Below are 23533 nucleotides of genomic sequence, written 5' to 3'. Positions count from 1 at the left end.
TACATAAATAAAAATAAATAAATCTAAAAAAAAATAAAACGTTATAGGTAAAGTTTCCTCTCTGCTTCCATCTCCTCACACCTCAGCAGAGGTGATTCCTTCCTGACTGCATGCTTAATTTTGCATGTTTTAAAACTGTGTATAACACATAGAGTAGGGCCAGGAGAGATGTCTCAGAGGTTAAGAACACTGGATGGTCTTCCAGAGGTCCTGAGTTCAGGTCCCAGAAACCACATGGTGGCTCATAGCCATCTATGATGAGATCTGGTGCTCTTTTCTGGCCTGTAGGCATTCCTGCAGGCAGAACATTGTATACATAATAAATACACAAATCTTTAAAAAGCAAACAAACAAACCACACAGAGTATTTACCTGCCAGAGGTAAATCCCAGAGTTCAGACTCCAATGCTGGAGAGAAAGAAAAGACAAAGAAAAGGACAGAAAAGGATGTGGATTCTTTTAAAAATTATTTTTAAAATTGGATTTATTCCTTTTGCTTTATGTGTATGAGTGTTTTGCCTGCATGTATGCACACGCGCCACCTGTGTGTGTGGTGTCTGCAGAGGTCAGATGAGGGGACCAGATCCCCTGGAACTGGAATTATAGACGATTGTGTATCACCATATGGATGTTGGGAATCAAACCTGGGCCCTCTGCAAGAGCAAGAAGCATTTTTAACCATGGAGCTCTCTCTCCAGCCCTCAGGCTGTGGGGTCTTAAAAGTTTGTTTTATTTTCCTCCTCTTAATTTATTGCAGTCAAGAATGGAGAAGGTGACTAATGGAACACATTTAGACTGGGCCACAGCAGAAACCCTTGCTTTGGGTTCCTTACTTGCTGAAGGTAAGATATTTGTCACAGCCGGTAGAAGACGCTCTGAACTCTACTTGTGATCTTCTGAGTTTCAATGGCCGCATGCCACTTCCGCTGATCAGAAGGTTTTTAAGATGTGTTTCCTGACAATACTCCTTAGTTCTAAGGCATGCTGAGCACTTCCATTACAGTTTCATAACAATTACACAGGGTATTCCTGGATGCACTGGAGAGGTTTCTTTAGGGCCGGAAATGACACTCCATTCTTACAAATTTTACATTTACTAGACCTTCAAATATAGAAAAGACACACACACACACACACACACACACACTTACTGCTTTTAGATTTTTTTTTTTTTTTTGAGACAGAGTTTCTCTGTAACAGCTCTGGTTGTCCTGGACTAGACTGGCCTCAAACTCACAGAAATCCAGCTGCCCATGCCTCCCAAGTACTAGGATTAAAGGTGTTGTGCCACCACGCCCTGCTGCTTTTAGATTTTTATTTATTTATTTTTTTATGTATATGTATGCTCTGTCTTCACATGCACCTACATACCAGAAGAGGGCATCAGACCTCAGTATAGATGGTTGTGAGCTACCATGTGGTTGCTGGAAATGGACCTCAGGACCTCTAGAAGAGCAGATAGTGTTCTTAACCTCTGAGCCATCTCTCCAGCCCCAACTTACCGCTTTTAATGATGTGTACTTGTATATCTGTATATGGGCATGTGCACAGACTCATGCCCAAGGAGGGCAGAGACTTAAGGTCACTCTGTAGCTGGAATTATAGGTGAGCACAAGCAGCTTCGTATAGGCTCAGAACTGAACCTGAAAGAGCAGTAACTGCTCTTAACCACTGAGCCATCTCTCTGGCATAAGGAAAGATGTATTTTAATATGGGGAATCTTTTATCCTAAGAAAAAATTCTCAAAATGAGCCAGTATATATCAGAGAGCTGTGTGTGACAGTACATGTATGTCTAGGGCCAGGCTCTGCAGGAGAGTGAGCCCAGGAGTTCAAGACCAGTGTGGACAGCATTGAGAGATTTTATGTCTCTCAACAGAAAGGACTCCAGAGATACCGCGCCTTATTTGTTTGTGTTGGTTATTCACAGCGATCCTCTTTCTTGCTTGCTCCTTGCTTGCTTCAGGTTTCAATGTTCGTCTGAGTGGCCAAGATGTTGGCCGTGGGACTTTTAGTCAAAGGCACGCAATGGTGGTTTGCCAGAACACCGACGATGCCTACATTCCTCTGAACCATATGGACCCTAATCAGAAGGGCTTTCTAGAGGTAAGTCGCTTAGATATAAAATCTATGTATTGATGTGCCAACTATTACAGTTATAAGATTTGATTTCATTTTTTTGAGTGGGAGGCTTACATAGCCCAGGCTGCCCTCAAAGTGCTGGGGAATTTAGGCATGTGCCACCACACTTGCCAACTAAATTCAGATGTCAGAGGCTTTATGCTCAAGACTTTTCTTTCTTTCTTTTTTTTTTTTTTTAAGTAAAAGAGTGCTGGGAAGCAATGGAGGTCTATAAATTTGGAATGGAAAAAACAAATGAGAGCCATGCTGGAGCTGGGATTGAAGGAGGACAGTTCCTCTGACTGTCTATCTGTAATTATGCAGTAGCCATGCTGGAGCTGGAATTGAAGGCTAGGACAGTTCCTCTGACTGTCTATCTGTAATTATGCAGTAGCATGCAGGCCTGAGTTCTGTCACGTTACAGTCAACATTGCGGTCTGTAAAGTATTGTGATTTATTAAAGTTAGTCAAGGATGCACACAGCAAGCCGACATTTCTAGCCTGTTAAAACAGAATAGGTGGAAACACTTCTTGTAAGTTATCGGGCTTAAAGTTTAACAGGCATTTCTTTGGATTTTCAAAATCTTAAGAACAAGGTCTTTTCATTTTTGTCTGTTCAACAATTACTATGTTGAACAGTACATGATATTTATGAAAACAAATTATTCCTTTAAAGTGAATTTAATAATTTATCACCCTTTCTATACCAGTTTTTGATCTGAGAATATAACCTGGGAAGATAGCATGAATTTACTCTTGCACACAGTAAAAAGCCAGGCATGACAGTCCCAGCACCAGGGGAGTAAAGACAGGAGGACCCAGGACCTTACTGTCAGCCAGGCTAGCTGAGTCTGTGAGCGTCACATTCAGTGAGATATTCTGTCTCAAAAATTAAGGTGGAAAGTGGTGGAAGACGCTGTGGGATTTTAAGGTCCGCTCCTCATACGAGCTGGTGAGAGGAGCATTCCAAAGCGACTTAAAGGAGATGCAGCCCTTTCTTTACTTTTTCTGCCATCTGTCTTTGGATCAGGTCAGATGTATGAACCATTCCAGTGACGGACCCACCATGGGCTTGTTCCACCCTCGTTAATTAGCAATTAAGAACATTCCACAGGCTCGTGCAATGTAGGTAGTTTCTTCCTAGGTGACTCTAGTCTGCATTAACTTTGACAAAAACTAACCAGTGCATTGTGTGTGCATGTACATGCGTGGGCCAGGGACAAGCTTGGCTATTGTCTCTGAAGTGCCATCCACGTTTTCTTTTTTTTTGAGACGTGCTTTCTCACCGGCTAAGTAGACTAGGCTGGCTGACCTCTGAGCCCCAGGGAGCCACGTGTCTCTATCTATCATTCCAGCTCTAGGATTACAAATTTGTGCCACCACACCTAGGTTTTGGGGGCTTTGTTTGTTGTTTGTTTGTTTGTTTTAACCCGGATCACTCATCTGCATGCTTGCATGGCAATGTTTTATCCACTGAGCCATCTTCCCAATGCGCTAGGGTTGTGTTTGTTTGGTAAAGGTTTTATTGAAACATAACTCATAAAATTTGACCTTTGCATGTGTATAGTTCCACACTGGGGCCATCACCCCGGTCTGATTTAAGAACACTTTCATCTCCTCAAAGGAAACCCTGGAACTCTAAGCACCTGTCTCCCATTCCATTCTTCCCACCCCCAACCCCAGCCCCTCGTAGTTGCTGCAGCCGCTAGTCAGTCAGTCGACTGTCTGTTTTAATGGATTTGTCTTTCTCAGGAAGCTCAGACATAGAATGACAGGTGTCCTTCCGTGACTTTAATTTAACAGAGCATTTTCAAGGGCCACCTATGCTGCCACCTATGTCAGCACCTCATCCTTTCTGACTGCCAAAAATATTCTATAGACATGTAACTTTCTTTTTTTTTTTTTTTTTTTTTAAGATTTATTTATTTTTTTATGTATATGAGTGTTCTATCTACATTTACATCTGCCAGAAGAAGGAATCAGTTCACATTATAGATGGTTGTGAGCCACCATGTGGTTGCTGGGAATTGAACTCATGACCATTGGAAGAGCAGACAGTGCTCTTAACCACTGAGCCATCTCTCCAGCCCCGACATGTAACTTTCAAAAATTAGAAAAAAGAAAACGAAACGTGGAGTAGGATGGGTGAGGTGGTTCATGCTTACAATCCTAGGAGTCTAGAAGGTAAGGCAAGGGGATTGCCATGAGTTCGAGGCCACACTGAATTACAGAGTGAAGCTCCAGGCAACTTGATCTGCAGAGTGAGAGCATATCTCAAACAAGAGTCTTTTTGAGACAAATACAGACTTTGATTTTAAATTGGGTATATAGAAGGAATGTTTTCCTCATCCTAAACCATTTCAGAGCACATGGCCAACCTGACACCCTGCAGTGTGTGTTTGTCCTCCATTGCTCAACAGAGTGACACCCTTCCCCAGTCTTTCTCAAGCCCACTTGAGAATCCTGATGCATTCCACTCCTGAGAGGTCAGTCTCAGTGATGACTTTTTTCTTCTGGACATATCGGCTGTTACACTAATAGAGTCCAGCCAATGGCAGGCTTTTATATCGTAACTTTCCCATCTTTGTATTTTTGATGCCTTTGAAAAAATTATCTGACAGTTTTACTTTCTGTTAAAAAGTATTCATATGAGAAGTATTATTGCTTGTTCTTTTTTTAATTTTTTTTTTTTTGAGACAGGGTTTCTCTGTGTAGCCCTGGCTGTCCTGGAACTCACTCTGTAGACCAGGCTGGTCTCAAATTCAGAAATCCATTTGCCTCTGCCTCCTGAGTTCTGGGATTAAAGGTGTGCACCACCACTACCTGGCTTATATCGCTTATTTTTAGTATATGCTTGTTGTCAGAGGACATCTTTCAGGCGTGGGTTCTCTTCTGGGTTCCAGTGATTGAACTCAGCTTGTGAGGCTTAGTGATACCTTCTCAGCCATCTTGCTGTCCTTCCTCTCCATCCCCAGTAACCCCCTCTTTATTCCCACTTTTTAATGGTGCTGGGATTGAACCCAGGGCCTTGTGAGTGCTAGACAAGTACTCTGGCACTGTGCCATTTCCTAGCCCTGTACTACTTATTCTTGAGGAAAATCTTAAAGGACTGTATTCCAGTGTCTTTTCTTTTCCTCTCTTTGTCCTAACTTCCCCCAAATCTCCTTCTGCAAAGAAAGGATGATGAGTGAGAGCAAAATTCCCTCCACGCTCCTCCTCCTGTTGAGAGGTTTGTATCCCTGCAATGCTATCCTTTTTCGTCTCCTGCACATCAGTGTTTGTTTCTCTTCCTCGCTATTAGGTCAGCAACAGCCCCCTGTCAGAAGAGGCTGTCCTGGGATTTGAATATGGGATGAGCATTGAAAGCCCAAAGTTGCTGCCCCTCTGGGAAGCTCAGTTCGGCGATTTCTTCAATGGAGCACAGATCATCTTTGACACGTTCATCTCAGGAGGTCAGTATTAGTGAGCTGCTGGGTGGTGGGTGGCCCCATTCTCGTGTTATACATGAATGGGAAGGGGCCAGAGCTGCCTCTGAGACTCTCTGTGTCATAGCATCTCCAGGGAGTTTGGGGAATTACCCTCTTATCTACAGGCATGTGGCAGGCGTCAGGCAATTTAATGAGTTTCTGGGAAGAGTATCCTACCTGTCTATCAGCACTTCATCGCCTTCCCCCTTCTACGCATCGCCTGGGGAATGTTCCTAGCTGCAGGGAGCAGAGACGTATCTGACAGCTGCTAGGCCGTGTGGCTCCGCACCTGCGCTTGGAGTGTTTCGTAGCATAATTAACCAACATTCTGTGGTGACACTAGGACTCTTTATGGTGTGACTGATGAGTTCTGCAACTTTTCAAAAGGAAGAAAGATGCTAGAAGGAGCTAGATTTTGATATGTTCATCAACTATTTGAGTGTGTTCATGCATGTGTAGGTATACATGTGTGTACGGGTGTACATTCATGTGTGTGTAGGTACATATGGGTGCCAGAGGTAAACTTTCTGCTATTTTTCAGGAGTTGTCCACCTTGTTGGTTTTGTTTTTGTTTTTTGAAACAGGGTTTCTCTGTGTAGCCCTGACTATCCTGGAACTCTGTCGACCAGGCTGGCCTGGAACTCACAGAGATCTACCTGCTTCTGCCTCCTGGGTGTTGGGAGGATGTAGAGCCACCACAAGGTGGCTCCACATTGCTCTATCTATCTGTCTGTCCATCCATCCATCCATCCATCCATCCATCCATCCATCTATCATCTATCTATCTATCTATCTATCTATCTATCTATCTATCTATCTATCTACTGAGATAGAGTGTCTCACCAGGACCTGGGGCTCACCAGCTAGAATAAGCTAGTTAGCCAGCAAGCTCCAGGGACCCACCTATCTCTGCTTCCCCGGCACTAGGATTCCAAGTGTGCACCAAGTCTGGCTTTTGACAGTAGTGCTGGGGATTTAGTCAGGTTCTCATACCCACATGGCAAGTACTTTACAACCCAAACTGTTTCCTCTGCCCCCAGAGACTGTTCTCCAATGTGTACTTCTCTCTATTTGAGGACAGTGACCAATGCTGCCTGTTGTGCTGTGAGCATGGCAGGAGCTGCTTCTCTCTTCTTTAAATGACAAACTGATTTATTTGTGAGGAAATGACATCATTGCAGAAATCCTTGGGTAACCAACACCACTGTAGTGAGAGTTTTGGTGTCTTAAAAAAAAAAAAAACCCGATTATGTTATGTAATCATGTTTTTATTTAGTCCCAGGTGTAGGATATGGGGCTGCTTCAGACTGTCCGTAGCAGCAGGCTATTTGCCTTGTGTGGGCTCTGAGAGGGGGTGATCTTTGCCAGCTGCAGATAGTTTAATTCTGGGGACCCTAGAGAGGGAATAAATGCCAGAGCTCAGAGAGGGAAAGGGGGACTCTGAGACACTTGTGGGTGTACTTTTTATCTATTTTATTGGGGTTTCTTATGCCTCAAGCCCCCTTCTCCACCCCAATCTCTTCCAACACCAGGTAAGAGAGAAAGAAGGTTAGTGAGGAGAGGGAGAATAGTTTTTGTTATTTACTTCCTGCTGGTTAGGGTCGTAGGGTTCCTTGGGGCAAGTTCAGTCTTCATTTTAGGATATCTACAACTTCTTCTCATCAAACTGCAACAGCAGCAACCAGGAGCAGCAGGGGGAGCAGTGCCTCCTTTTTTCTCAGAGCCCCTGCCCCCCTCTGGCATTTCTTCTTCACCCGAAGCCCCCAGAATTAAACTACCTGCAGTTGGCAAAGGTCACTCCCCTCTCAGAGCCTGCATAATGCAAATAGTCTGGTGCTGTGGACAGTCTGAAGCAGCCCCGTATCCTACACCTGGGGTTAAAACAAAAACACATTTATGTAACATAAATGAATTTAAAGACATCAAAACTTTCTACTATGTGCTACTGTGGTACAATTACCTGTATGTATCAAATTCTAGTAAAAATTTTTTAATAAAGAGATAATCTCTACAAGGTATTTGCAGAAAAAAAGATTTGAAGTCCAAGGTCATTTTCAAGATTCAATCAACCCCTGTTACCATGCAGACTAGTAGGGGAGACATTTTCCCAGTCCAGATCAAAGCAGCTGCAGTTTCAGGGATTCCCCGCCCTGAGCGCAGGTGCCGCATCCCTCCTCCTCACACCTCCGGGGCTGAATCAGTGCCACTTGTCTTTGCTAAGAGCTGCTCAGTAGTGAAGTCGGAGTGCCACGTGTCATCGAGACACTGGGGTGTTTACTGCTGAGCCAGCCTTCCAGTCAGCAGAGCCCAAAGCGTGTGATACCACAGGCTTTCACTCCTTCAGATGGCCGTTTGGATGCATGTTTGGAGGGTCAGGAGCCAAACTAACGTTTGATTTCATTCCCCAAGTCCTGTCAGGCTATTTTGTTCCTGCTTCAGAGAAAAATCCCTATTTTGTGCTTTCCCAGGAGAGGCCAAGTGGCTCCTGCAGAGTGGCATTGTCATCCTCTTGCCACACGGCTATGACGGGGCGGGACCTGACCACTCATCCTGTCGGATAGAGCGGTTCCTACAGGTATGTGGGATGCCCCTGATTCCAAAGTGTCTTTCTGTTTCCTGTGCTTTGCTCTTTCGTGTATAGCCCCCTGTAGATAGCTTCATGTGTGCTTTAACTGTGAGGCTCGACAGTTAGCTGAAACCAGCTCAAGGAAGTGTCACTATTCTTGGAAGCATAGTGCCTCAGCTCTCAATATCACAGTTCTATGGCAAGTAAAAGTTTCTAGAGCCAGGCATGGTTGTGCATCCTGTGCTTTGAGCTCTCAGGAGGCCTAGGACGTTTTAGGGTAGGCGGGAGGTGGATGGGAGAAACATTCTCAGAAAGGGAGCTACAGCTTAGTAAAATGCTGGCTGTCCAAGCACAAGGAACTGAATTTGCTCTCCAGCGTCCACATTCAAAACCAGGCTTGTGGTAATGAAGTTGGCAAGGCAGGAGACAGGCGGACCCCCGGGGCTCACTTCCAGCCATGTATACACCTCTGTGCACACCCCACACACGTGTTTATCCGCAGGAACACACATTCACAGGTACAGACTGATTTCAGGCTGGAGGTATAGCTCAGTGATAGCGCATTTACCTAACATGTTAGTGGTCCCGATTCTATCCCTCCCTAGCACTTCTGCATGACTGAGGGTGATGGGGAGACGAGTAGGAGGAATACTATGCTGGGTAAAGGCAGATGGATCCCTGGAAGTCACTGCTGGACAGCCTAGCCCAGTCAGTGAAAGCCAGGTTCAGTGAGAGACACTGTTTCAGAAAAGAAAGTGGGAAGTGACCGAGGAAGTCACCCAGTGTTGACCTCACAATTGTACCCACACACACCCACACACCCCACACACCCACACCCCCCATGCCCACCCCACACAAACAGAGGGGAAGGGAGCTGGGGAAACGGGGGGGGAAGGGAGAGTGCAATAAGAGCAACAAAAGAGCTAAAAAGATAGAAAGTGATGGTCGAAAAGGGAAATGTACAAAATGGAGCTTATGGAGAAAATCCTGTTGATTGTACCAAGGATATTGTCTTGTGCCACAATCTGGCTGTGCTTTCCCAAAATTCATTCACTGAATTACACCCCATCACCCGAAGCCAGGGTAGGGGAAGCCTGTGGTAGGTGATGACATCCTAAGGAGAGAGCTGTTAGGGCTGGGAATATCTTTATTGAGAGAGCTCCCTAGCTGCTTACTAGCCCTTCCCACCATTTAAGGACACACGAGAAAATGCCATGTATGAATGAGTCAGGGATGGGCCCAGATCAGACGTTTAGTTTCCCACATGATCTTGGACTTCCCAGCCTTCATAAATGCGAGAAATAAATTTAAGCAGTTCCTAACTAACCCGGACTTAGTCAGAAGTGATCGAGCTTATGTTTAATTCTAACACTTGGGAAGTAGAGGCAGGAGGATTAGAGGATTCTAAGCCATCCTCAGCTGTATCATAAGTCTGAGGCCAACTGAGCTACATGAAACCCCATCTTAAAACCACATGAAAACCAGTTAACCAGTTTCATGGTTTCTCATGCAAACCACTACAGGCTATTGGTGGCTGTAACAGGTGATAGCATTGATAACAGGTGAGCAAAGGCCAGTGTTAACAGCTTTTTTTAAAAGATTTATTTCTTTTGATTTTATGTGTATGGGTGTTTTGCCTACATATATGTTCATGAACCATGTACATGCAATGCCTGCAGAGACCTGAAGAGGACATTGTATCCCTTGGAAATATAATTACAGATGGCTGTGAGCCGCCATGTGGATGCTGAGAATTGAACCTGGGTCCTCTGGAATGGCTGCCGGTGCTTAACTGTTGAGACACAGTGACATATTGACCTGTCTCTAGCCATCAACACCGCAGTGTTTGTCTCTTAAGGTCTGAGTGTCAAGAACTTCATCTGTAGGGTTTGACAGCTCCCTTCTTGGATGTGGGGGCACATGGCTTTGCTCTGGGGGAGGTAGAGACATGGGATTAGAGCCTAGCCCGGTTGGTTCTACAGCTGGGACAGCAGAACAACAAACAAACAAACAAACGGACACCTGTGGGGTTTTGCTGTTTGTCTTTATTGCCCTTGTTTCATCTGATATCTCAAGTCCTTTGTTTATATTATCAATTTTATTTTCAGCCGTGCAAAAGTGACTCACATATGTAAGTAAGTGACTTAGAAGCATTTCTGCTACTTAGTTCTGCCTGCTTGTTTCTTCTATTTTCTTTATTGTTATGCCAAGCTCTTTGTGAATTTTATGCTTTCAGCCCTGTCTGTTCTTGACGTTTATTATTTTTCAACCTAAAAATATTCGTTTTTGTTTTATGTATGTGAATGTTTGCTTGCATGCATGTATGTGCACCAGGTACATGCTTGGTGTCTATGGGAGCCAGATACCCGGAAGTGGAGTTAGGGATGGTTGTTAGCTGCTGTGTGGGTGCTGGAAACTGGACCCAGATCCTCTGAAGGAGCAGCAAATGCTCTGAACCACCGAGGCACCTTTCCAGGCCCATGTTCTTGGTGCTTGTTTGTTTAATACTTCTGTAGTTTTAGAGAAGAGTTCTCACTTTGTTTTTCAGTGTTATGCTCTTCTCTCTGTTCTGACTTTTCTCTGTTCTGTTCTGCTCTCTCTTTCACTCTCTCTTTAAGATTTATTAACTTTATGTACATGAGTGCTCTATCTGCATGTACACCTGTATGCCAGAAGAGGGCATCAAATCCTGGTATAGATGGTTGTGAATTGAACTCAGGACCTGTGGAAGAACAGCCAGGGCCATCTTTCCATCCCTGTTCTGTTCTCTTTAAGACTCTGTCCTGGGCTGGGGGTGTAGCTCAGTAGGTAGAGTGCCTGTCTATCATGCACTGAAGCCCTGGGTTCAGTTTCTGTGCTACACAAAGCCAGGCATGGTCGCATGGCACATGCCTGTAATCCCAGCACTTGGGAAGTAGAGGCAGGAGAATCAGGCATGCAAGGAGATCCTCAGCTATAAGTGAGTCTGAGGCTAGCCTGGGCTCTAGGAGACTTTGTCTCATTTCCCCCCCCCAAAACAAAGTGACAACAGCAAACCCAAACTATCCCTGGCAAGCTGTGTTCCTTTTCTTTCTTCCCTCCTCCTGCAAAAAGTTACTTGTCTGCATGGTATTTTTGTCATCCCTATGCTATTTTGTTTCATCTTGCCTTTGGTTACTGAGGCCTCTTCAAAGACCTTCTGTGTGTTCAGATGGAGAATGAGCGACTTTCTTTATCCTGCACAGTGGGTACCAGGGTATTCCTTAGAAGCAATAGTTGAGGACAGGCTCCAGAATTTGGATCCTGGGGACGTAACTGGGGTGTAAAGAACTCTGCTTTACTGGGTGTTCTTCTGAGGTCTGGTCACTGCCTATAGGCACCCATCTCTCTACGTCAGTGATGGACATTGCTTCCATTAGGCATCCGTAGGGGTTTCTTACTTTAGAAGATTTTGCCTTGGATTTTTCCCAGGATGCTTCTTACTGCCTTTCCTTCTGAGATACTAGGATTTTTTTTTAATCCCATTTCTATCCCTGCACTACTTCTAAATTAGGGTTAGGGGCCAGCAGGATTACTTGTTTGCTTTCAAGTTTTTAACGTGCATCTTAATTTTTTTTTAAAGACAGTCTCATGTAGCCAAGGCTGACCTTGAACTCCCAACCCTCCTATTTCCCTCTAGCCCTCTTCCAGTTGCTGGGCTTTCACCTCACCTGACTCAGTCAGATTTGATTTTTTTTTTTTTTTTGTCTGAAATATGTACACTGTGATTTTAGTTTACCAAGAGAGTGAGATTCTGATGATGTTCCCTCCGTACTCTTAATATGACAGTACTCAGAATATTGGGGGGGGGGTGCAAAGATATTTTAATATAAGCTTAAGCATAGGCTTTAAGAGCAGAGGTACTCAGAAGAAAGTAAGAGACACTGAAGAGCAAGTGTGCTAAATAATAGTTGCTTTTAACTTTATATAGGAGGAGGGAAAAGGGAAGAACAGAACATGCAAAGAACAGGTAACTCCTCCCTCCCTTTTTCTGGCGTCAGGTTTTCATGTTGCTTGAATTCAGTGTTTGCTGAGGATAACCCTGAACATCTGATTCTCTCCCCTTTACATCCCATTCCCACGTGTGGGTACTAGCTGCTCAAGAGAAAGTCACCAGGATGTGTTTTTTAAAGACTCTTCCCCACATGTCCAGCAGTCTGGTCTGGAAGTAGCTGTGTTAGAAATGTGTAGGTGGAGATGGCCCTCCGTCCCCTCTTTAATGTTTCATAGGTCGTGGGAAATGCCTGCTAGTACTTTTCTATTACACAGTGGCGAGAAATGTCTTTATTAACCGAGGATATGCGGGCTTCCCCCTGGCCAGCGTGTTGTGCCTGGGACTCAAGTAGCTGACCTCAGCATGCCTGTGTTCTCTCTCCGTCGAGGTAGATGTGTGACAGTGTAGAGGAGGGCGTGGACGGCGACACTGTGAACATGTTTGTGGTGCACCCGACTACCCCTGCTCAGTATTTCCACCTGCTCAGGAGACAGATGGTCCGGAACTTCAGGAAGCCTCTCATCGTTGCCTCTCCCAAGATGTTACTCCGGTACCCTGTAAGTAGAGAGGCTTTTTCCTTTTGTTACTCTTTCTGTGTTGTGTTTTCTCTGTGTTTTTAACCTACTTATTTTGTCTTGTTTTGTGTGTGTGTGTGTGTGTGTGTGTGTGTGTGTGTGTGTGTGTAGATAATGGAGGACAGTTGAGATGGGTCACTGTACACAGGGCTCAACAATTCAGCTAGGCTGGCCAGCAAGCTCCAGGATCCACTTGTCTCCAACAATTCAGTATTGGCTTTACAAGCATTGTAATTTTAAAACAGAAGTCTCAAAGAAGCCAAGCCAAAATGTAAAATTATTACAGCTATCAGCTTCTGGGTGCAGAGGCAGAGGGATCTCTGTGAGTTAAAGCCCAGCCTGGTCTACATAGAGAGTTCCAGGCCATCCTAAACTACATAGTGAGACCCTGTTTCAGGAAACAAACAAATAAACAGACAAAAACCAAACCAAAACCAAAGAAAACCAAACTGTATTATGGTACAGACAAGGCAAGCTCTTATCATTTTAGTTTGAAGTCTTGGAGAATGCTGTGTTAGTGTTCATGCTTAAGGGCAGTTCCATGCCAGAATTCTGGAACTGTTAGCTCTCTCATTTGTTGATAGGAATTTGGCCGTTTCTCTCCCGTAGGCAGCTGTGTCAACTCTTCAAGAAATGGCCCCAGGAACAACATTCAAACCTGTCATTGGTGATTCATCAGTAGATCCTAAAAGGTAATTCGATGTTCTCTGTTTCCTATCCTGGGTAGAGGTTTTATTAAGTGAACAAAATTTCTTCTATTATGTGATAATTTGTGTATGCATTAAGGCATGCATTAAGGTGAGTATGTATGAAAGATTGAACTTTGGGGACAGATGTCACTGAAGGAGAAATGCAGGGCTCAGCAGATGACTGAGCCAAAGCAGCAGAGCCCCAAGCAGCTTTATCTGCAACACGCTGAAATCTAGTCTTCTCTTTGTCCTGACACAATTCTTAAGGATGTTACTTTCCACATCATTGCCTACTTTGTCTCTGACAGTGTTAAAACCCTCATATTCTGCTGTGGCAAACATTTTTATGCCCTGCTGAAGCAAAGAGAATCTTTGGGAACCAAGAAGCATGACTTTGCCATTATTCGAATAGAGGAACTCTGCCCATTCCCACTGGACTCATTACAACAAGAGATGAGCAAATACAAACACGTTAAAGGTAAAGGCTTGCTCCTATTAGGGCCCTTTGCTTTGCAAATGCTGGAAACCTGTTCACCCTGTTTCGTGTGGAAAGAGGTTGGGGGATATGGAAGGTACTAGGAAGCCAGAGCTCCTGGAATCCGCCCTCTCCATCCTTCCAACTGTCATCTGAGGAGGATTTCTTGAATTTGTGGGTCATCAGTGCTTTACTATCAGATGTGATAATTGTGATATAGTTGTAAGTGATAAGCACTTTGGGTTGGAAAATTTGGCATCTGTAGTAAGCACCTTTCAGAAACTAAGTGATTATAGACCTAGATGTAAATGTAACACGCTTAGGGGCAAATCCCTGGGAGCTTGGTTAGATGAAAAGTTTTTAGTTATGTCATCAAAAATTGGGCTTAATCAACATGAAAAACTTGTATTGTAAAATTTGTTGTAGGGGCCTGGGAGATGGTTAAGAGCACTGGCCACACTTCCACAGTACCCAGCTCAATCCCCAGCACCCACACAGTGGTTAACGACTATCTGAAACTCTGGTTTCAGGGGCTCAGACACCCTCCCTTGGCCTCCAAGGGCAGCAGGCACACATGTGGTGGTGTGTAGATGTACATGCAGGCAAAACACCTGTACACAAAAATGTATTTAAAATACAAAATAACACTCCCCAAACAAACAAACAAACAAACAAACAAACTGATAGCAAGTGCTCATTCGGATTCAAAGCAACCTCATTTAACCACTGCTGGGATTGGAAATGATTGTGACCACTTTCAAAGATGGCTTCCTAACACACAAAAACCCAAGTTACCGTGTAATCAAGAATTCCTACTGCTGGTTTACTCTGAAAATGAAAACACACAGAAAACTGAAAAAACCTACATGCAAGCTTTCAGCATTATTTTTATCTATCTATTTATTTATTTTAAAGCAGCTTTATTTGTAATTGTCTCAAGCTGGGAACAATCAAACTGTCCTTCACCTAGGGAATGAATAAGCACAGTTGCCCTGTAGCAAAACAAACAAACAAACAAACAAACAAAAAACAAATGTGGAATATCATACTCATCAATAAAACATGAAGGAGATACTGCATGCTAAGCAGGGCCTAAAGGATGCTAAAAGCAAGTGAGCCAGCGCTGAGCCCCAGGAATGAACTGTTGCTATCCACAACAACTTCGACAAATCACAAATGTATTTTGGTAATTCATGTCAGACCCAAAAGGCTACGTACTGTATTTTTATGGTATTTTGGTAATGATAAAGCTGCACAGATAGAGAAAAAACAGATTGTTGCTAATGTTTGGGACTAAGGAGGGTACTGGATACAGTCAATCAGGATGAGGAGATGTGGAGATTGATAGAACTACTCTCTTCATAACTGTGTACTTGCCAGAAAAAAGAAAGGCAGAAAGAAAGACAATAAATACATAAGTCATGCGGGGCTAGAGAGATGGCTTAGGAGTTAAGAGCACTTTCCAGTATCTACGTTGGCTAGCTCACAGCCACCTGTAACTCTAACTCCAAGGGATCCAGTGTCCTCTTCTGGCCTGCCTGAGCACTTGTACACACGGCATGCACTTATACAAACATGCGTACATGCACCTAATTGATAAAAATTTTTAAAATGCAAACATGTTGGAAGCATATATTTAACTGAGGTTAGAAATTTATCTGCTTACTATCCATCTGTTCCTCTAGACATTCTTCATATATAAGTTTATACGAGTTAAACAATCGTGATGAAAATAGTTCCTTCAACCCCCACTGTCTCCTCACCCTGATTGTTTGTGGCCCGTCTCAACAATAGCAGTTGATTGACTGAAAGCTGAAGTAAATTTCTTCTTTTTGTAGAGGTCATTTGGAGTCAGGAGGAGCCTCAGAACATGGGTCCATGGTGCTTTGTTTCTCCAAGGTTTGAGAAACAGCTAGCCTGCAAGGTGGGTGCCTATTCTTATATTCATACTCATATTCATATTCTCTCTCTGTTGTTGCTCTTGAAATAACAATGTATGGATTTCTGTTACCAGCTTGCTCATTTATTTAAAGACAGGATGAAATAAAACCTATTTTTAGGCTGGTCATGTGGTGCATACCTATATTAGAGTTCCCTTGAGTTTATGACTTTGAGACAAGCTTAGGTAACATAGTCATATCTTGATGATGTGCAAGAAGAAGAGGGAATTTAAAAAAGATCTAGTTTTAAATTGTTTCTTTGGAGAAAAAGGTTGAGTTTATGGAGCTGTTGTTGTATGCCGATTACAGGTTAATTTCCCTTATCCAAAATGTTCAGAACCAAAAGTGTTTCAGATATGTGAGTTTTTCAGACTTTTGAAGTATTTGCATAGACTTTCTAGGCTGAGGAACCTTTAAAAATTCCAAACTCTGAAATGCTCCAAAGCCCAACACCTTTTAAGGACTGAAATGATAATTTTAAAGTTCCAGATTTTGGAGAATTTCAGGTTTTGGATTAAGGATGCTCAACTGTAACATGTTAAAGTTGTGTCTGCATTCCAAAAAAAAAAAAAAAAAAAGAAAGATCTATGAACTGCATTTGTTGTTACTTTTCCTACTCGTTCCTCATGACAGTGCTAGAGAAAGCTACTGATGGGTAGTTTTGGTTTGTTTTGCAGCTTGGTACCAGCAACACTCAATTAACACTTATTCCAGACATGTTCACAGTGCTGCTAGCCTATATGCCTATGCAGTGTTGTTAGACTACTCGTCTTTATTTTCCTCAGGAAAGGAGAAGCAATAAGAATAGTCGTACCTCTATCTTTCTATTCGGTGTGCATTAGAACGTAGTTCATTCATTTAGTATGAGTTTGCTAGGCTCAAATCACTTTCACTTATAAATACATGTAGTTAAGGAAACTACAGCTAAGACCAAATGATAGGGTTTTTTTTTCACCTTTTCATGCCTGGAATTCTGTGGTAGATATACTTCTTCCTAATATGTTCTCTGTAATTCAGTATTTTTTCTTGGCTTGAACAAGCTAACAGGGAATATATGTACCTTCTTAGGGGAACTGAGCAGAACTCTGATGTAAATGTCACTTGATGTCTTCTTGTTCCACGACAGCTCCGCCTGGTAAGCCGGCCGCCTCTGCCAGCACCTGCAGTCGGAATCGGCACAGTGCACCAGCAGCAGCACGAAGCCATCCTCACCCAGACCTTCACGTTATAACGTGCTGAGAAGTCAGCACTGTCTTTTAAGCAAAGTGCAATAGAAGAAAGCCTGCTTCCTCCACTCTCTCCCCTTTTCCCCTAGCTAGTGCAGAAGTCTGTCTTCCTCTGAAATTCTGGACTGGTTTTGACAGCTGAATCTGGAGGAAGTAGAATAAGCAGGTGAATTGGTTTTTATAAGTACATGAAACATATACTAGATTTTATCATTGACGGTCAATAGTATTTGTCTGTTATGCTTTGGTTAGATATGAATAAACTGGAAAAGAAGCTCATTAGCCAGTTGGAGTCTGACCTCACTGTAACTAATTATAAAGGAGCAGAGAAAGTTCTTTGGCCAGAATGTGGGCTGTGTATAGGCAACTCCAGCACTACCTCTTAATTGGTTTATTGCATATAACTTTCCTTAATTTTTCTCCTTCTTAAAGTCCGATGAACAGCAATATGTTTCTGTGAAATGTCAACTCTTAGCTACTCTACAAAATGTCCCATCAGATACCACTAAAACTGGACAATTCCAGATTCATATTCTTTCAGGCTTATATCCAAATCTTTAAAAATAAATTCTGTTAAATATCAATTTCTGATTGTATAATCAGTCTCATGTAGACCAGTGTGGCCTCATACTCCCGGTATAGCTGAGGATGACCTTGAACTTCTAGTCTTCTTGCCTGTTGTCTCTTGAGTGTTGGAATTACGGGGTTGTACTGGGCTTGCACAACCACGCCCAGTTAATGCCAGTAATGAGTACTGAACCCAGGGCTCCAGGAATGGTAGGCAAGCACCATACCAACTAAGCTCTAACCCTGGTCCCCAATAATTTTCAAATTATAAAGTATTAACTGTATTAAAATGGACTTGTGGGTGTTTTTTTTTAACCTTTAAGTCCCCTTCCCCCCATTATATTTATTGCTTGACATTTTCTAATTTTTAAAATTACTTTGGTGTTTGTCTTTTGGTTTTTGTTTTTCTAGACAAGGTTTCTCTGTGGGTAGCTTTGGCTGTTCTGGAATCTCTGTAGACTAGGCTGGCCCCAAACTCACAGAGATCCACCTGCCTTGGTCTCTCAAGGGCCGGGATTAAAGGCATGCACCACCACACCCAGCAACTTTGATGTTTGATAGAGGGATTTCAGTGTTAGATTAATCACTTTTGTCTGTAAAAGTTGCAGGTACAATTATGAATTCTGTTTTCAGCCACCTTCCAAACCGGGAACTTGGGGGTTCTTAGAGGTCACCAAGTGGCTCACTCCGTTGGGAGTTAGACCCAGTGCTGGAGGCAGATCTAAACAGTAGCTGTGTGGCTTCGTTTGCTCTGAGGAGCAGCTACATGTCCCATTCTTGTTCTATGACAGTTTTTCTAAAAGGTGATAGGGACATATTAAGGGCTGGAACGCAACCATTTTCTTGAAGGTGATAGGGACATATTAAGGGCTGGAACGCAACCATTTTCTTGAAGGTGATAGGGACATATTAAGGGCTGGAACGCAACCATTTTCTTGAAGGTGATAGGGACATATGAAGGGCTGGAATGCAACCATTTTCTTGCCAGTTTTACCAGCAATTGGACCATGTCTTCCATCATTAATGTATTGGTGGTCCTGGCTACAATAATAGAGTCATAATGTACTTTTTTCTTTTTCTTTTTCTTTTTGTTTTGATTTTGAGATAGGTTCTTGCTATGTAGCACTGGCTGGCCTGGAACTCTCTATGTAGACGAGGCTGGCCTTCAACTCAGAGAACTCTCTGCCTTTGCCTTCTGAGTGCTGGGATTAAAGTTGTATACCACCTTGCCAGACTATAATTTTTTAAAATAATGCTTTAGTGTGCTTATTTGACATTTCCCTAGTATTTGTCTTTCTTTTCTTTCTATGGCCTCTCTGTATTTCTCTCTCTGTCTCTTTCTCTCTGCCTCTCTTTTCCTCTCCCCCTTTTCTCTCCTTCCATCCCTTTTTCTCTCTCTCTTCCTCCTGTGTTTACTGGCACTATCACTGAGGCAGTACTTCAACCCTTTACCTTTCTCTTCTTTCTTTATCTTTTAGTCCTTTCTTGTGTCAAGTCTTATAAATCTTGTAACTTAAAACTACTTATTGAAATCACTAAGCTTTCAAAGACCTGTTTAAAAGCATAATGTGTCTTTATTTTCATATCCCTTGGTTTCTAAAAGATTTGAAAACTCCATAAAATAAGGTGGAAGTTAATATATTTAAAAATACTTTTGTCTTTCTTTTTCTGACTTTCTTCCTAACACTGTGTCTCACAAGTTCACCGTTTTTTGTTACTATTTCATGCTTTGAAAGTGCCTCCTGCCACTTTACCTTTCTTCATCTCAACCACATTTTAAATTTTGTTGCAGAAAGGGATTTGAAGAATTCCGAATCAAACACACACTACTGTATTTTATTCCTTTTAAAACTGTGACATTAGTTTCTCAGATGTACTGTCCATAATTATGCTTGTTTAAAGTTAAGTGAAGCACAGAGCTTCAATTTTGTAGTTAGTAGGTTGAACTATTAAGAACCATGGGAAAAGTTCAGTTTTGCTTAAAATGACTTGTTATTGTCAGCAAAATAAAAATTTATACCTTGCAAGAACCATTTTGCTCAGTTTTCTTATGTTTTCCATATACTTTCTATTTGGGAAAATATTCCAAAATTAATTTCTCTAGTTTGCCTATATCACTTCGGAAGTTTTACAATTTTCGAAAAGATTTGTTTTATGTCTGTGTGAGTGTGTGTGTGTGTACTTTGTGTGTGTGCAGGTGCCTGCACAGGCCACAAGAGGATATCAGATCCCCTGGAGCTGGAGTTATGAGTGGTTTTAAGCAGCCAGATATGGAGTCTGAGAACTAAATTTGGATTCTCCAGCCCCATTTTTAAGTTTCTTGAAATGGCAATACAAACAGTATTTCTTTTACAAAATGGAGAGAAAAGGGGGTTGACCAGGAAGGAAGGCTCAGATTATGAATCAGCATTTTTTAGGCTTGACATTTCAAAAGCTTTCTATATGTTTCTCTTGGATATATTTGGCTATTTTTTTTAATTGTAGTAGCTTTTCACTGAGTCTATATTACATAAAATAAACATGTTTTTTTTGGGGGGGGAGTTTGGACAAAACCACCATATATAACACACTGTACAAATACCCTTAAATGACTCTCATTTTTAAAAAAATCTAATAAAACACAGCATAAAACCTACTGATTTCCCTAAATTCTAAGATCCGTTAATTTAGAAAACTTTTTCTAAATTTATAAGTATTGTTTAGTGTCTTCTCTTACTCGTATGGAGAACCAGTTATAGTGAATGAACATAAGAAACAACCATTTGATGTTTCTGGGCCGGTGTGGAGTTACCCCAGGACTGGCTGAGGTTTCATGTGGGTGGAGGAGATGCAGGTGAGGTTAGTGTCCCCGGGCAGAGAGGCCAGAGTTCTGGTCATCCTGGACAAAGGGGCAGAGGAGAGGGAGACAGTGATGTGGATGTCATGCGGTGGGCTGGGATTAAAGTCCCTAGCCATGATATAATGATTTGTCTTGATGCCAGTCTGGAAGATGCAAGAAAGCAGGGACCATAGGATGTGGTGGTTCTTCCGGGAGAAAGTCTAGGAGCCCAGAAATTATCTGAGTCAGCTGTGGTGAGGGAGCTCCTGAAGGAGCAGGAGAGCAGGAAGGGCCTCATGGCTGCCTCCGTGCGGCTCCTACAGCTCTTTTGGACCATGAAATAGGTTTTGGAAGCAAGGTTACAATACACCCGCTGGCTAAGGACAAAATGATGACAGGTAGCTCTCTCCTCAGAGAGCTATGTAGAGAGGGATGACGGCCTGATCCTCACCAGCCGAGGGTCTCAGCCACAAGGATGTGGCTGAGCAGGTGAAGGCATTGCTCCTGCTCAAAGATTAGAGCCTAACCCTGGACCCCCAAGGTTGAGGGAGGGCACTGGAAGCCCACCAGTGTGTCCAGAAGTAGCCGATACACAGGGCTCTCATCCCGAAGCCTGGTCTGTACATTTCTGAGCCTTGCTAGTAGAATAAACGGTTTCCCAAGCTCCTGAGGGGTGGAGGGGGGCAAGCGTTTAAGAGTAGAAAGATATTTTATCAAGAAATATTCAGCTGGGTGTGGTGGTGCACGCCTGAAATCCCAGCACTCAGGAAGGCAGAGGCTGGCAGCTCTCTGTGAGTTTCAGGCCGGCCTGGTCCAGCCAGTCCAGGACAGCCTAGGCTACACAGAGAAACCCTGTCTCAAAAACAAAACAAAACAAAACAAAACAAAACAAAACAAAACAAAAGACTGCTTTCCTATGTAACCCTGGGTCAGTGGAACTGGGTATGTGGATCAGATCTTCCTTTGCCTCCTACTTGCTGGGATTAAAGTGTGTGTCACCATGCCTGTCAAGAGAGAGACTCTTTTGTTTATGTGTATGTGTGTTTTGCCTACATGTATGTATGTGGTTGCCTGGTGACCAGGTCAGAAGAAAGTGTTGGATCCCCCGGGACTGGAGTTATGGATGACTGTAAGCTACTATGTAGGTCTGGGGAACTTGTCTATTGTGATAAAACACCACAACAAAAGTAACTTGGGTGGGGGGAGTCGTTTATTTCAGTGCACAGTTCCACATCAGAGTTCATCATTGATGGAAGTCAAGAAAGAAAAGCCAGGGCTGGTACCTGGAGGCAGCAACGGAAACAGAGGTTGTGGAGGAGTGCCTTTTAATGGCTTTACTCTCATTGAAATTTATGATTTTATTTTGCCTTTGCAATACACAGAAGTAAAAGATGAAGTCTTTGGCCTATAGCTTTGCCCGTATGCCAAACTTATAGGTGAATTTGCTCACTTGAAGTTCTTTCTCAAGTGACTCTAGCCAGTGTTGCTATAAAACTAGCCATCACAGAACTGAACCCAAGTCCTGAGCAAGTGCTGTTAACTGCTGAGCCCTCTCTCCAACAGAAGAGATTTCCTGGGTGGATATGCTAAGACAATCTGAAGAGTAAAGTAGAATGCTATTCCTGACAGAGATTAGGTAGCACATTGGCCAAGGACGTTCTGGGCAACATTTAGTCAGGAGGAAGTACAGAAAGACTGAAGAGTACTGGAGGGGTTTACTCAAGTCAGTATCTGTGGAATTGACCTATTTCTGGGCTGTACGAGATTCTCATACAGAAAAAGGATTCTCAAGAAAAAGAGGAGCAGCGAGGTCGGGAGGAGGAAATGATGGCTAATGAGGTAGGATGAACTAAAGGTGATTTCAAAGGTGGGAGGGTTACTCGAGGCCTTCTAGTTTTGGCACACCTGCTCTCAAGGTGGTGTCCTGTCTCCTCTTTAAGCAGACCTTCCTCGCTGTCTCCACAAATGTACCGCAACAAAGGAGACTCAGTTCCTAGGGTGTCCACGTGTGTTATTCCCACTCCACACTGGGAAGCCAAATCTATGCGTCAGTGCTTACGGAAGCACTGGTGGCCAGATTTGAGTGAACGAGCCTTTGAAAATGCAAATATTAATCTCATGAGTTTTTCCAGCTGTTCCCCAAATGCATTGAAAAAACCCTTCCAGGCCCCTGAAGACAACCCTAAAGGTGCCCTGCCCCCATGCTTGTTTCCTTCTTGGCCATAGATCTGAACAGGATGATAATATCTTTGGATTTGATCGATGACTGACTATAGGATGTCACCTTTGACATAGCTTGTTGCAGCGGACTTTAGAACACAGACTTGATTTCTGGGAGTGGTTCAAAGTTTGAGTACGAAAAATTAATCCGAGAGCTTTCTTGTATGCTGGTGTCACACTTTAACTTCCATGCCGCCGGCCTGAGATGGCTGCTATTGTCCATAAGTAACTCAGCTTGCTTGATTGGGATCAAAGTGTAGGCCTGCCTAGATGAGTTCTGACACTGCAGTTTTTGTTTTCTTACTACGTACTGTCCAGGAAGGTACAAATTGGAGAGGCAGGAGGCTACCAGAGGGGTCGAAGAACTGACTTCAGAGGACTCAATCTCAGGAGGCATAAAACCTTGATGTCTGCATTTTGAAGAAGGGTAAGGAGAATGGCGCTTACTTTTGTAAGCTATTGACTGCACAGCATGTCGCCAATTTTTACAAAGCATGTCACCAATTTTTACCAATTTTTAAGAAGTTACAGTTAAGATGGGGCAGAAAGAAAAGGCTGTTTTTGGCAGCTCAGCCCTAAGCTTTTTTGAGACCAGCAGGACGCCTGGACCAGCCGGAAGCTTGGAAACAAACAAACAAACAAACAAACAAACAAACAAAAAACAAACAAACAAACAAACAAACAAACAAACAAACAAACAAACAAAAATACCCACCCTGGGTCTCCCAGGCCTCTAGGAGGCCGCAGAATTGGGTAGAGCAACCGAGACACGCCTCCTGGCGTTCAGCCCCGCCCCGGTCCCCCGCGCCCACGGTAACTATGGCAACGCGGTGGACGGCGGCCAACGGCCAGGGCCAG

The 23533-nt window shown here is 43.2% G+C and overlaps 1 protein-coding gene across 4 annotated transcripts in view; it reads left to right on the top strand.

The window, feature by feature from the left end:
• Positions 1-19667, top strand: part of Dhtkd1 (dehydrogenase E1 and transketolase domain containing 1) — a 41951-nt gene extending 22284 nt beyond the window's left edge. For 2 of the 4 annotated variants that reach the window (XM_060372885.1, XM_060372884.1), the window contains 10 exons: positions 758-842; positions 1966-2105; positions 5422-5572; positions 8056-8162; positions 12103-12141; positions 12558-12722; positions 13350-13432; positions 13738-13907; positions 15743-15828; positions 16971-19667. In XM_060372885.1, the coding sequence (XP_060228868.1) occupies positions 758-842; positions 1966-2105; positions 5422-5572; positions 8056-8162; positions 12103-12141; positions 12558-12722; positions 13350-13432; positions 13738-13907; positions 15743-15828; positions 16971-17075 (1131 nt within the window). In that variant the 3' untranslated portion in view covers positions 17076-19667. The remainder of the gene's footprint in view (positions 1-757; positions 843-1965; positions 2106-5421; positions 5573-8055; positions 8163-12102; positions 12142-12557; positions 12723-13349; positions 13433-13737; positions 13908-15742; positions 15829-16970) is intronic. The other 2 variants (XM_021656517.2, XM_021656516.2) reach the window with 1 other exon arrangement.
• The last annotated feature ends 3866 nt before the right edge of the window (positions 19668-23533 follow it).

Source organism: Meriones unguiculatus, chromosome 19 (assembly GCF_030254825.1).
Source record: "Meriones unguiculatus strain TT.TT164.6M chromosome 19, Bangor_MerUng_6.1, whole genome shotgun sequence".
Taxonomy (NCBI): domain Eukaryota; kingdom Metazoa; phylum Chordata; class Mammalia; order Rodentia; family Muridae; genus Meriones; species Meriones unguiculatus.
This window is presented reverse-complemented; position numbering and strand designations above follow the sequence as displayed.